Here is a 13,741-nt window from a genome sequence, read left to right on the forward strand (position 1 = left end):
ACCAAGGTCACCGGCGCCGCGTCTGTTCAGAGGGCTTGCGGGGTTCCTCTAGCTCCTCCGGCTGCCAAGCCGTCGAGAGAGAGCGGAGAGCGCACGTATAATGAGAATGAGGGCATTAATCGAACTCGCTGCGGGTGTTGCTCGAGCGCACGCCACAGCTTCGTTGTCAGATGAAACTGATGATGACCCAGTGTCGTCTGCTACAGCGCAGAAGGGGATTTTCCAACAGTCATCATCATCACCGTCGTCGTCTTCATGAGCCTGCTCGAGTCCACCGCAGGAAGAAGTCACATTGCGGGTCAATAACCTGCAGTGGGGATTACCCGCTTTGGGGGTCCTGCGACTCCAAGATTTGTGCAGTCCATCCACTTGCGAGGATAAAGGAATTACTGCCCTCTCGGGAGAAAGGAAGTTGAGTAGTGTTGCGCAGCACGTGGCCTGTCTTGACGAATTCGTCCGATCTAATGATGACTTCTATGCCCGAGTCACCAGGCTGTAACCAAACCATGATGTGATGACCAGCGGAATGCGTTAGTGTGAATTTCGGCAATTTCGCATACAAGCTGCCTGCGATAGTTGGAAGGCTTTCGGAAGGCTTATAGGGCGCTACGCCGGTCGAAGAATATTACACATTGCCGGCGGGCATGATGTCCACTGGGGTAATTAAGTACAGCCCTTTGAGCTGTTAGTTTGGTAGTGGTTGAGAATGTTTCGCGGCTTAGTTTCTCGGGATAGTGTACAGTGCTGACGGGATACAGACGCTGATAGCTATTGAGCCCGGAAGAACTTACACTACCGCATAAACGTATGTGAAGCCTTCTTAAGTGCTGAAGATGTACCCGAATGTAAAAAATTTCAGTGTTGCCACGGGCATTACAGATTTTTATGGATCCGGGAATTGGGATGCATATTTTGTAGGCCGCCACTATCCACTGTGCTACGTTGGCTTGAGATGTGTGTGATAATTCGCCAGAAGCAGGTGTCTTGCAAGCTTTGTTGAGATGTCTGCCAAAGGATGCGTATGGCACAAAGTCTAATAGCTCCCTGAATACTGTTCTGACGCTAAAGTTCTGGATCTGGGTGTAGCATTACTTCTAAGATTACCTCAACCTTCCATATCATATCAACGTTGTTATTACCGTCCAGAAACTGATACTTTTGGAAAATTTTAAAGTGCTGGCATAAGGTTTTTATTTGTTTGTGTACTGGTAGAGGGGAAATTTACTGTTTGCTCGACGGTACTGAAGCTTCCCGATGCTTAACCTTAGCCCAACCTCCTACCCGCCCCGGTGATGCATAAGAAGCTGGTCTGATCAGGAGTAAAAACAGAAAGGGAGTGATGGACAAGAGGCATTTTTGCGCCGCCGAAGTTATCCGAAGAAAACCAGAGAGCTCGATTTTACATGCGGTTGCAGAGCTGTCACCACCTTACCTGATACGACATTTGTCTGACGTTTTGGAGCGGGCTTTGTTTCCAAACGCAGCGCTAAGCAATACAGTGCCGATGACGTAACTAGTGACAAAATCCATTACAGGGCAGTTTTGGTGCTTGAAAAAGACGAGAAATTATGGCTTCATGCACCGTTTAGGCACGGTGGTTTTCAATGCGCGTATCATAGCAACTTCCCTTAAAAAGTTTCTTGCAATTGCCTCGGCGCTCCTGGGTCTCAGGGGAAATTAATACCCTTTAATAGATGCGACGAATCACATCGTCGGAGCTATGTCCCTTCCTTGTTGTTGTTGCGTCGTCCACAACCCCACTGCGCATGCTCGGCTTGCTGAACGGCCTGTGCTGAGCTTGGTGAGCGACAGTGTAGCCGGTGTCTTCCTGTGCCGTCACGAGACGAGCACGCTTCACGCGCCTTCGACGTGTCATCGTCGTCGGCGCTGGCGTGCGTCGGCGAGTCTCGGCGGGCCGTGATTGCAATCAGCCTACAATCATCCGGGCAACGTGCATCGACCTCATCTTCAGCAACGTTAGGGTTCATCCACTACAACAGCCCTTGACTTTACATTTCATAGTCCGTACGGCGGTCATAATCAAAGCGGAACGCCAATAAAACCATCTCCCGTAGGATGCTTATGGTCGAGCCTGTTCCCTCCCTTGTGTCGCCGTCCACACCTCCACTGCGCATGCGCGTCTCTCCTCCATTCTGCTACTCACAGCCGTATAAACCAGGTGTGCACACACACTGCGCGCTACTCCACTGCGGATGCGCGTCTCTCCTCCATTCTACTCCTCACCCTACCCACGCGTCTCCTTAGTCTAACACCACACACCAACTGTACTCACACTACTTACTTCAACTCTACTTACACACCGACCAACCCCCACTGCTGCTTCGCATCCTCCTCAGGGTTCCCCCCACGGGAAAATGGCGACATTGTTTTTTTAATCCTTAATAGAGCACCCGTGGTATTAAGCAGTAATAGCATGTTATTGTAATACAATAACAGTTGACCAATACTATACTCGGCTACAACTTAGAAGGACAAAGTGCCTCGTCACAGCACCGCCTCTTCCTTTGCCCGCCGCAAATAGTGCCTAATGTGCGTATGTTTGACCTGGCATGAGTCGCTTACTCAATTTTTCGGAATTTATGGGTTCGCATTACTCCAGCGACAAAAAGTATGCAATCCCACGAATTAACCATGTTTTATTTTAAGCGGCGGCGAGCGTTGGCGTCCGTGCTCGTCCCTTCGGAGGAACGTTACAAAACACCAGTTATTGCCGTTCTGAACATATACCTGGTTACAGGAGGTATGTGGAGGTTGCCCGTCATTTAAAACACGTATTAACAGGTTGTCGTGCTACTCATACGACACAGTACCCCCACAACTCTCACCCTCAACACGCCCTGTTTTTTGGAAAAGCTCAGTCGCTCAGTCACTCGGTCTGCAAATCTCATCGCCTTCATTGGCAACTTTCAGTGGTGACAGTAATACCCTAACCGCAATTACTAACACGTCCAATTAAACAAACCTTCATCGCTTGGGGGTGAATAACGTATTAAGTTTCTGTCTTTCCCGGACAGCCCGCCGGTTTTAAGTGCAATGCACTTCTTAAGCGACCCTGAACCTGCGTCCACAGGCGATGTCCGCATCACATACGCACGTGGGGGATTGGCCAGGAATCTCCTCGTCTTCCTTGGCAATGGGGGGAGATGGGCGCGCGCTGCCTGGCCGCTGACATGGCACATACCCACGTGGGGGATTGGCCAGGAATCGGGCGTGGGAAGGGCTAATGCACCCGCTTAAAGGAGTACTGACACGAAATTTCAAAGCTGAGATCCGCTCTAGCAATCAAGTACAACGACAACACAAATAGGTGTCTGTGAATAAATGCATCTTTCTTTCTTTGTAGTTGTGTGTGTGTGTGTGATCTCTCTTTCGCGAACATTACCGAACCGCGCAAATTCAACTCGTGCATTCGCACTTTCACATTCTTCCCCTCGGGGAAATGCGGGGAATTTTTTTTGCATTTACCCCGCGCTATCCATAGGAATAAAGTATGTTAGTGGTATACGTTTTGAGGTTTTTAAGCCACTTCCTTGGTTTCAGATCCAGCCACAGTAATTTCGTTTCAAGTTCTATTCATCAACGCAGCCTTCTGTTACGTCGGTCAAGCCAACACCAGTGACTCGCGTAAGACATTTACTTTACTCTGTACATGTGTCATAGAGGAATACCTAAGTGATTTTCCAAACATAATGGCAATTTCGGAAAGAAATTCTTATAAAGTGTCAAAATATTTCAGATAATCTAAGGCTATCTGTCTTAAGGCAAGCCGTTTCTATGAAATGCTGCCTACTTCAATACAGTACACGGCGGTAACTCCCTTATTGCAAAATTGTATTCAGCGAGGTCATATAAATATTTTCTCATCTGGAGGCAACTATGTACTGTGCTTTAAAAAGAAAATATCTATACCTAAGAGCGTGCCGTTTATGTTGGAAAGAGTGGATCAGCGTCATTTTGTATAAAAAATATAAAGCTCGTACGTATTGCTGAATATCTCGGTCGATGCCCGAAAATTAGAATAAGCCAGTTCATGCAAGGCTCGTAGGCTCCACATCTATGCAATATCTGTAGATTCTAGGATCTCTCTCGCTCTTAGGCTTCCATGTAAATATTTCGTTGTCATTGCAGAACGTTGCTCACAATTTTTTCGCCTATTTGAAAAGTAAGTTAGGTGCAGTGCTTTTTGTTTCACGTTTCATTGAAGCCCAACCACAATTGTCAGAAGAAAATTATTTAATCACGGAATTGCAAGATATTTAAAATAAAAGGAATCTTTATAATTTTTATGAACTGAACTGAGGCTGTCCAGATTCGACTTGAGAAAACGGGACTTGGTCTGCGGATAGGCCATACCCGTGCTACACATGCGTACCTATTCAGAGGTACAGAACAGCCACGGCGCTCGAGATGTCAAGGGTTGTTATCCCTCATTCACGTACTAGTTGAACCACAAATACTTGACCACAATGAGAGCGCCATTTTCCTGAATGGTACACACGCATGACAACTCAAAATACATTGTTATTTCTACCTGACGAGCCAACGTTTTCTCTTAACCGTGTTCTAAGTACATGTCGGTCGTGGATTTCTTAAGATAGATGTCATATCATCCATGAGCCCAGTCACCATCTCACCCTTCAGCCTTAAAGGGTCTAACCTTGCCATGGCAAGGACGGTGGCGTGGGGTGTGGTATCTCTTTTACTAGGTACTTTGCACCAATTTAAACTATGATATTTTTATTTATACATAAATTTTATAACCTACTATTACATTTATTGTCTACTTCATTTTCATTCTGAACAAATCCTCATCATAGTACTGGCGGCCTCTGTCCTTGATGTCCTAGCGCAAAGAAAACCTAGCATAATCATAATCAAACGGGACTTGGTATTTTTAAAGTACCGCACACTTGTGCAGGATTATCATTGACACATGAAGCTTTCTTAGACTGCTAATGGCTAGTAACACAGTTTACCCTAAATGAAAACGTTTGGTTCTGCCAAAAAACATACGTTATCACATTACATGAACAGAATATACAATCGAATCTGGTTAAACCGGACTCGAAAAGGGTCCCAAACTGTGTTGAAATTAAAAGAAGTTCGAGGTAATGGAAGGTGCTTGAATTGAGATCATACCTGCACCGGCACACATACAATCAGCGAGCACAGCAACGGGAAGCCCACGAAGATTTATTTGTACCTATGTGCATTCCAAACTAAATCTTACCCATCATTAAGGAAAATGGTCCCCATCATTAAGGAAAATAGTCCCGAATGCCCGCCTTCTTTTCAGATACTTTTGTTGGGGATATGCGCCCCGGCTCCTTAGATGCCTCAAAACGTAACAACGTGACGCGCTGAATCTGAACTGTGTTAAACGCCTAGCATCTCACTGCAATAAATGGAACCGGCTTAGCTGAGCTAACCTTGGATATGCAAAGCAAAAGCTTGGTTTAGTGGGTGTCTTGGCTTTGCCTGGTTAGACTTTTATGGAGCTCTATTTCGGGCCACGGCTCAAAGCCGTTCGGTCCCGCGCAGCGTTCCCAGAAGGAGGCCCAGCCTCGCTTTCGTTCTCAGCGAACGCGGCGTTTCTCTTTCATGGCGACCGCGGTGACAGATGAGCCACATCGCCCGAGGGGTCCCAGCGGTGCGTGCGTGAGAGGCGCCGGGTTTTGTCGGCTGTCGATCAGCTGAGCGCCCTCTCGGCCGCCGCCGCGACAGCAGCGGCCGCAGTGTGAGGAGAACGACTTAAAATGGGGCCTTGTGCGGAGCGCCATTAGCGGGCCCGGTGAATCATGCGGTGCGCATCGAGGGGTGTCTCACCGGGGGTGTGTCTCAGGTCAAAAGGTTAACTTGCACATCCTCCGCGAAACTGCTGGACGCAAGTAGCAAAGCTTTCCTTTATAAGAACGACCACAAAGACCACTCTACGCTGCCGCGGCTTGTTTTTTTTTTTTTGTAACTGCGTTTTTTTTCGCAGCCCGGCAAGGAGGCTACCCGCCAACACGTGATGAGTTGGTCGTTTGGTTTGTGTTCATTGGTTACGGCAGACTGAATGGGAAGAGCCGCCGGAGATCCCGCCACGGCGGCACTGGACTCTCCTTAGAGGAGAGGGTGGGAAGAGTCCTGTCCAACCGTGCCAAATATCGCCGAGACTATCTCATCGCGGTCTGTTTGAATTAACTGTCATTTATCTTTGCATGTTTAATTTAACGGGCTTCTTCTTCTATTGAAATATAGGTAACTTTCAAGGACTCCAGTGTCAGTTCGCATAAACCGGAAGTTTGTCTTAAGCGTATTCGTAATATTAAGATTCGACTGTATTTTGTAATACGAAGTTTATTATCTTTCAGCGTATACACTGTTTGACAATCCTGATGCCCCACAGGAGGAGTACTTCAAGTGCCTGGACAAGATCAGAAAGTACTCAAACGACAATATCACAATTGTTAGAGATGGGCACCTGTGTGCGAAAATTCCAGATAAGCCGTAAATTTTAGGGCTGCACCGCTGCTGCCAAAATTTATCGTGATTATGTTCGACGCTTGTTTTAATCAATAGGAGAGGACATCTTGTAGGCAGCAGCGTTCACCTGTTACTAATGTTTGAATTGCAAATTCTGACCTTTTCTTTCTCGCTTTCGGTGTCAAGGTATCTTTCTGAAGTATTTGTAAGAAGTGAACATCAACATGATATATCACCGCGTTTTGGTTGGTAACGAGAATTACCTGTTTTTCCTACTTTAGCATATGTGCTTGTAGAATTGAAGCGGTCCCATAAATACCTCTCAAGCCAAATATCATTTGCAGATAAAATCTAAGAAACGTTATGTTGTAATTTGTGTTTCCTCGAATAAAATGTTCTTATTGGGGATGTACTGGTAAGCGAAGGATGAGCACATGTTTTCTGTTACATTAAGAAATGTATGAAACTTTCTGAACAATTTTGCCAATCATAGGATTTTAAATGTTTGCTTCCATTGATATCCGTATTGCATGTAAATGTTGTAATAAAGGTACCTGAAAGAAACATCAATAAGCATGTTATATTTAAAGTTTTGTGTAAGATGAAAACCTTAAATTGCGTAGTTACGTACTTCCCATTTTTTGCGGGGTAGAAGACTTCAATTTTTGCTTTCATAGTAAGAGCGGTGTTGCACTGGAGGCCAATGTCACACACGTGGAAAACAACTTAGAAAGGCTCCAATCGTATGTAGTGTTCAAGTTGCTGTTTAGGTGTTGCCTTGCGTTATGAGCGAATAGGACGATTGGAAGTAGGAATCTTAGTATAGTAAAAGCCGAGCAAAATATTTGGCGGCACCTGATAAAGCCGGGCAGACGAGCGACATCGCCCTGCGCCTTGCAAATTCTTTATATACGGAAGCGCCTGTGTCTTGTTGTTCTGCAGACAGCTTAGCTAAAAAGAGCCAGATGATCACAAGTTTCCTCCGTGCCCTGTCATGTCACTTCACATGCAGAGGTACAGGATTGGCTAAAGGGGTACGCGCTGGCTCATAGAGCCACGAGAAAGGGGTAGCGGATATGCGACGCCGCGTTGCGCTAACATAACGTTTTTATATGTAACGTTTCCCGCCGGCAGGGGCGTGAGAGAAATGTGTTTCATAGGGAAAATATTTTTCATGGGGGGATTTTTCATACAACACCGGGAAAAAGAAACACAAAAGGAAAGAGAGCCTGCACGCAAACATCATTTCAATTTTATTTTCTTACATAGGTTTGAAGTTTTTGTGTTTTAGATGTTGAAATACGTATGAGGAGTGTGAACGATGTGGACGACAAAAAGACAGAAATAAGAAGGACAGAGGGGTAATGGAACGCTCACAACATTTTCGGGTGTTCTCACACCGAAGGACCCGCCATGGCTGCGGATGTGTCCACCTATTCCCGAAGCTTGACGTACACAGAGTTCAGCGTTCCATTGCCCGTAGTTATGTCGAACGCCTGTGTTTGTAGTTAGGTCGGACCCGGTAATAATTTATGTGTAACATTGGGGATTGGTCCTAACCCTTGGGTATGGGAATGCTGAGAACAAAAAGCAACGCGGAGAAGAATGGCTGGAGGAGAGGTTGCGGCTACCGAAACTTCAGCCTATATATTGTCAAAATAAAGCGCTTGGCCAAGGCTTTAGGTCTAACTTAGAAATGAGAAACGAAGAGACAGAAGTATTTTTGGACCAAAGCGTTATGTAGACTTGCTGCGGGAAGTGAGGTAAACAAGGGTACAGATCGGTGGTGGAATGGAGTAGAGAAGTGAGCTATTCAATGGAGATGGTAGTACTTTGTCATGGGTTTTCTGGGAGAAGAGTTGGGGGGATTAAGGTTTGAACGAGGGAGCAGACAAATCACTGTAAACTGCTTCTTCAAGACGTCTTCGTAGACCTAAAACGAATTGGTTGCATCAGGATATTGTGCTCTGAGAGATAAAACCTCTTCTAAAGAGTGAATTTGGCTGAAAACCAAATGACGCAATGTTGATCACATTTGGCGGAAAGCATCCTTGTGGACAGCGTGGTGTGGTGGCATGCGCGTGCTATTTGCGTTGGGTATCTGCGGTGTAACTGCCCTTATCTAGGTACTTCTTGATAAATGCATCAGCAACTCCTGGGAGGTTAGGCGGACACTGAACTCAGCAAAGCAAAACTCATCTACTAAACATTCTCACATACCTCAGCCAAGGCGACGGTCAATTTTTCTCACTTTATAAGAAAAATCCTGCGCGTGCTGGGTGTTTGTGAGCAGGAATGAGAGCGGATAATTTAATTCCGATGCCACATCCACCCTCGCTCGTGATTAAGCTTCTGGGTGCCAAAACTGTCTTGTTGGAGTGGTTCGTCGGCCAAGTTGGTGGCAACACTAATACAATTACTGTCGTAAAGTGAGGACGAAAAATTAAGGAATACACACTACATCTTCGAATTTCTGTTTGCGTTGATAATTCTTTGGGTACATTTCTTTCGGCGTAATGATCCAGGCTTTCAAAATTGTTTTCAAACGCTCACGTGGAACATCTTCACACGAACACCGTTGTCGATACGGAGCTTCCATTTTGCATTCCCGAAAGTTCTTATCTGCTTCCTGAAAGCAATCTTCTGACGCTCCGCCTTTTCAAGCAGTCAGCCCTCGCTTCCACTCGGTAGGTGCTAGGAGAATCACCGGGCTAATAAATACTATGCCGCCTGGAGCTAGGAGAAACAGAGAGAATGGTCGGTAATGGTGCTAGTGAGGTAAGCCTGGGAAAGCCGCGCAGCTTGCTAAACAGACGGTGGATAAAAGTTTTTCTATGCAGTAGTTGGGCATGGTCGGCTGAAAAGTCATTTGCCTTCAGAGTTTAGGCGCACCAACTGGCAATGAGCGTAGCAAACTTGGTGAGTTTAGAGGCAAAATTTTCATCAGCAAATCCCTGAAGGAATTATTTATCTGAAAGGGACACGTAAATAAACATTTGTTATAAAAGCTTCTCCTTTGATCGTATGGTGAATCTACATGAGAAAAGAAAATCACCCTGTAGCAAGCGTCCTCGGTGAGGCGATGGCAGATGGTGCTTTCTAAAAGTTAGTGTTATAGGATATACCGTATGAATTACACTTGGGCGTATTTTATGACTACTGACGACGGGGTGTAGTGAGTCGTATGACGCTTACACACCACACGTAATGAATGTGTTGAGATCGTTTGGTACGTGCATGAGTTTTATTTCTGCTGTAGCTCGGAAGGCCTGCATTGTCATCGCAAGACGCTGTAAAAGGGTATTCACGCGAAGGAGAAATCCACCGTTTGGCTCCTAGGAGTGCGCATCCCGTGACCCCTACGTCACGGTTTCTCTCCGGCGCACCGCTCCCATCGGAGCTCGTACCTTCTGCTCGCGAGCTACAAACGATCCGATGCTTGGCCGCAGAGGCGGCGGAATTTCGTCTGCTCGTCGGGCACCTAGCCGCGACTGAAGTTCTAGAGTGGTTGCAGGCACTCTATTTTTCTTGCTTCTTATTTCAATGGCCGCGAAAATGCGCCGCGCACACGACAGGCGCACTGAGCGAGCCGCGTATACCACCAGCACGGTCGCTGGGCGAGGGGCGGCCGCGGCCGCGAAGTGGCGCAGACCGGCCCAGGTAGCTCGAGCGATAGCTTGTTATCGCTCCCCGAGGCGCAAACAGAGCTGCACATGCGAGAAAGGGGATAATGATGTGATGGAAAGTTGCATTAAAAATCAACATCTGCGCCACTTGCGAGAGCGGCAATCGAATATTCGCCGCCTAACATCTGTATGCGGACTCGTAGGCGGACTGGCCGGCTGCCCCCAGCACGCGCATCCCCACTCGATCACTGCCTCGCGCGTGGCGCGCCGATCTCTACCCGCGGTACGTTCTCTACACACGGTAGCCAGTACCAGAGTCCTTCAATGCTTTGAAGGACTCTGCCTGTACGTAGGGGCTTTAGCACGAATTGCCGCCGTAGCGGAACAGGCGGTGCTACGGCAGCTCTGCGTTAGAGATAGGCGACTGCAAACACTGATGTCCGTCAGACAGACGCATCCTCCCTGTGAGCGAAGGAGTTGGCCGAGCGGAAGTCCGCCTGCGGTGACGTCAATACCTCCCTCGGATTTCTCCGCTGAAATTATCCGTCGTGTGAATACCCCTAAAGCAGCGCTTTGGATTCGCTCGCTTTAGGTAACAATGCAAAATCTATGTCCCAGGAATATTTGTCCTCTTATCCAGAGCACATCACTCGGAGAGAGGCTTATACTTTAAACACCACCAATGGTGCACATAATTTATTAACCATGACAATACTCAGGAAAAGGCACAAAAATGCATTTTATGGCCCTTCGTAGGTGTGGTTTGGAGAAGGTTTCTTGACAATGTATTGGAATCTGTTGCAGCAAAGTGCGACGAATCAGTTTCGCACAGCAGTGGATAAAAATTATGCCATCGATTAAGAATACTTTGTTGGAGCGGCGGATATTCTTCCCCTTTCTTTACACTGTCATCCATGCCTTCTGGAAAGGGACATGAAAAGAACATGAGACAAGATTTTACCCATCGGCTTCTTAAAAGTGTTACAGGAAGTGAAGAATGAATCGCGGAATCACTTGGTTCGTTTTGTCAACAAACAAGCAAATGTCTGCACCCTTTCTGTGCCTGTAATCAAGCACACGGCTACCAAGCCGAATTACTGCAACTTTGACGGCCACGGTGACTACGCCGCTAGTGCTGCTGACATCGCGCCCTCTGTCCTATGCGCCACGGCCTCCTGTGCTGCCCTGATATCGCTCAATACAACCTACTTCCCCCCTTATTGTGATCGAGGACCCTCAACCGCGAGTATCGCTTCGGGAATCGCCACTCCTTCTCTTCCGTCTTCGATGCCTATGCCGAATTTGTTTCCTATTTGATCAAGACGCCGGAATCGCCTCCCTGACAACGGAACAAAACATTTCTGCTAATAAAAATGACATCTAAATAGCCCCACGGGCCTTCCAATCGAAGGCAGAAGCCAGAACTAACCCCAAAACGCCCCACAATTCGCTTACATCAGAACCACCCGTTTATGCTTACCAAAATCAAGTCAGGCGTTTCGTGACTTTAGACCTCTCCGCACACGACATAAAAAACTCAACATTAGTCCGCTCAGAAAACACTACTTTCATGGTATTCAAAAAACGCAAATTTGTACTGTCGAGTTTGTGGTCTCTACCTCACAATATGCACCACCCTAGCATTGCATAAGGCATGCACTCATGCACATTGCGAGGAGCCACCGCGGGTTCGAGCTATTTGAGAACGCTCACGGAACTGAGACGCCGTCGCGCCAGCTCAACACCGCCTCTGTTGGGCAGGTGGAGTAGGGGGCGACGAAGGAATAAGCCCAGTGTAGTACATCAGAAGGCGTTTATTCGCGCCAACCCCTTCCGTTACATTTCAACATCTCCGTGGGTGAAATGGGGCGATGGGCAATCTGGCGCCACGCGCAAGTGTGCGCGTCCTCGGCGCGCTGAACCGGTGGGCTCAGCAATAAGGGCAAAATCTGGGGTGCTGGCCGATGGGCTCGCAATAGAAAGACACTGTCCTTTCGTTCCCAGGCGCGTACCGCACGACGCGATCGTCGAGTGTCAGGTACGGCTAATATGTGAGTGAACGGACTGAGGATCAACCGAAGGCACGGGCCGGCAGCCGGAAGGGCTAGCGGGCTTAGAGCCGGCGCAAAAGAGCTGCGACCGGGCGGTGAGGAAATAGTTACGCACCTTCGGCTGTCCTCCTGAGCGTCTCCCCGAACGAACCCCCGCGCAGGGCGCGCGTTCGCGTCCTGGCGAGGGTGGTGTTCGGGCATCGTTCAAACGGGCCAATGAGGTGAGGTTAGCTCCAACACCAGGGCGGAGCCCCCGCTGCGTGACAGTGTTTTATCGCCGCAACAGTTGCAGGAGTTTTAGAATTCGGCTCGGCTCTACACAGCGGCGCCGAGACGAGCCGGCAACTCGTAGGAGACGAAGGAGAAAGGGGGAAAAGAGCCGCGCAATGCCTCGGGCGCCAGGATCCCCACAGGTTCAACAGGCTTGACTGCCAGACAATCATATTTAGCATAGCAGGTGAAACTATGAAGTAATGTAACTGGCAACTGCATTTACAATACACTCTCTAAAGAAATCAATGTCTCTCCGCTAATTCTTCTTACCTGTGTTATTATTTCACTGCGTTGCCCAGTATACTGGTTCTTTGAAAAAATGAAGCTTCCCTGTTCCAATCGAAAGTGCCCAAGCAGTCATCCCAATCAAACCCAATAAATCCAGTGCGGAGACTCATTACTGGCTATCGTGTGAAGTCCGACATGCTTGTACGTGGAGTGCACTATTGATTCAATGGGTACATTTGAGGTATTCTAAATGCTCCCTATGCTAGCCTAAAGAATTTCTGCGGAACTGTTATTACATATACGACCAAAAAGTCTCGCTCCATTCACGCGCACACCGCATTCAACGTTTGCGGAAAACAAATTTGAAAAAATGCAGAATGTGCGGTTTCGCATAATGCGTGGCTTTTATAAAATACGGACACCGCTCCACGGCGTTTAAACGGAACCGAACCAAACCGAAAACTGGAACGCAACCGGTCATTCTTGCGGACCTGTTCCTGAACCCCAACCATTATTTTTGAGATTGCTGAAGTCGAACCGGAACATAACAAAAAAAATCAACAATGGTTACCGGTTTACGACGAAACGGTTCGAAAACCCGTGTTAACTGCCATGCGGGTTTGTCTCTTTCACAAACCATAAACTTCGCCATATCTTCTGCAATTTTCCCCTTCGGATGAATCAAGAGGTAACAAAGGCTATATTTGTGGTCACAACCTAGTGAAATTTCTACGCAAGAATATTGCAATGGTATTACGATGCTGTAGATCAATCAGGGTACAAGGCTGGGCAAAAGAAATGTCACAGTCTCGGCACCCTACAGCAGCTTTGAAGCACCGACTCTTCCCTTCCCTCGCTGGGAGCGTGCAGGGGCACTGCGACATTGCTGTACTGCGTAATGGTTAAAGGGCAAACCCTAAATGTGCCTACTTGTAGCACCTCAAAAGTGGTAAAATTTCGATCGGTTGACATAACTGCAAGAACGAAAACAACAGTGTCACAAACTGGACACCCAAAACAGAGAAAAAATGTCTTCATAGAAACAATGTGTTCATATCGTTCAAGAGTATCAGC

General features: G+C 47.4%; 1 protein-coding gene across 2 annotated transcripts in view; it reads left to right on the forward strand.

Annotated features, from left to right (window-relative positions):
- Positions 1 to 7,048, forward strand: part of LOC144148983 (uncharacterized) — a 29,556-nt gene extending 22,508 nt beyond the window's left edge. For both annotated transcript variants that reach the window (XM_077680504.1, XM_077680503.1), the window contains exons 5-6: positions 3,562 to 3,645; positions 6,378 to 7,048. In XM_077680504.1, the coding sequence (XP_077536630.1) occupies positions 3,562 to 3,645; positions 6,378 to 6,517 (224 nt within the window). In that variant the 3' untranslated portion in view covers positions 6,518 to 7,048. The remainder of the gene's footprint in view (positions 1 to 3,561; positions 3,646 to 6,377) is intronic.
- The last annotated feature ends 6,693 nt before the right edge of the window (positions 7,049 to 13,741 follow it).

This window comes from Haemaphysalis longicornis, unplaced genomic scaffold (assembly GCF_048455015.1).
Source record: "Haemaphysalis longicornis isolate Haplotype H1 unplaced genomic scaffold, Haemaphysalis longicornis Haplotype H1 scaffold_8, whole genome shotgun sequence".
Lineage (NCBI taxonomy): Eukaryota > Metazoa > Arthropoda > Arachnida > Ixodida > Ixodidae > Haemaphysalis > Haemaphysalis longicornis.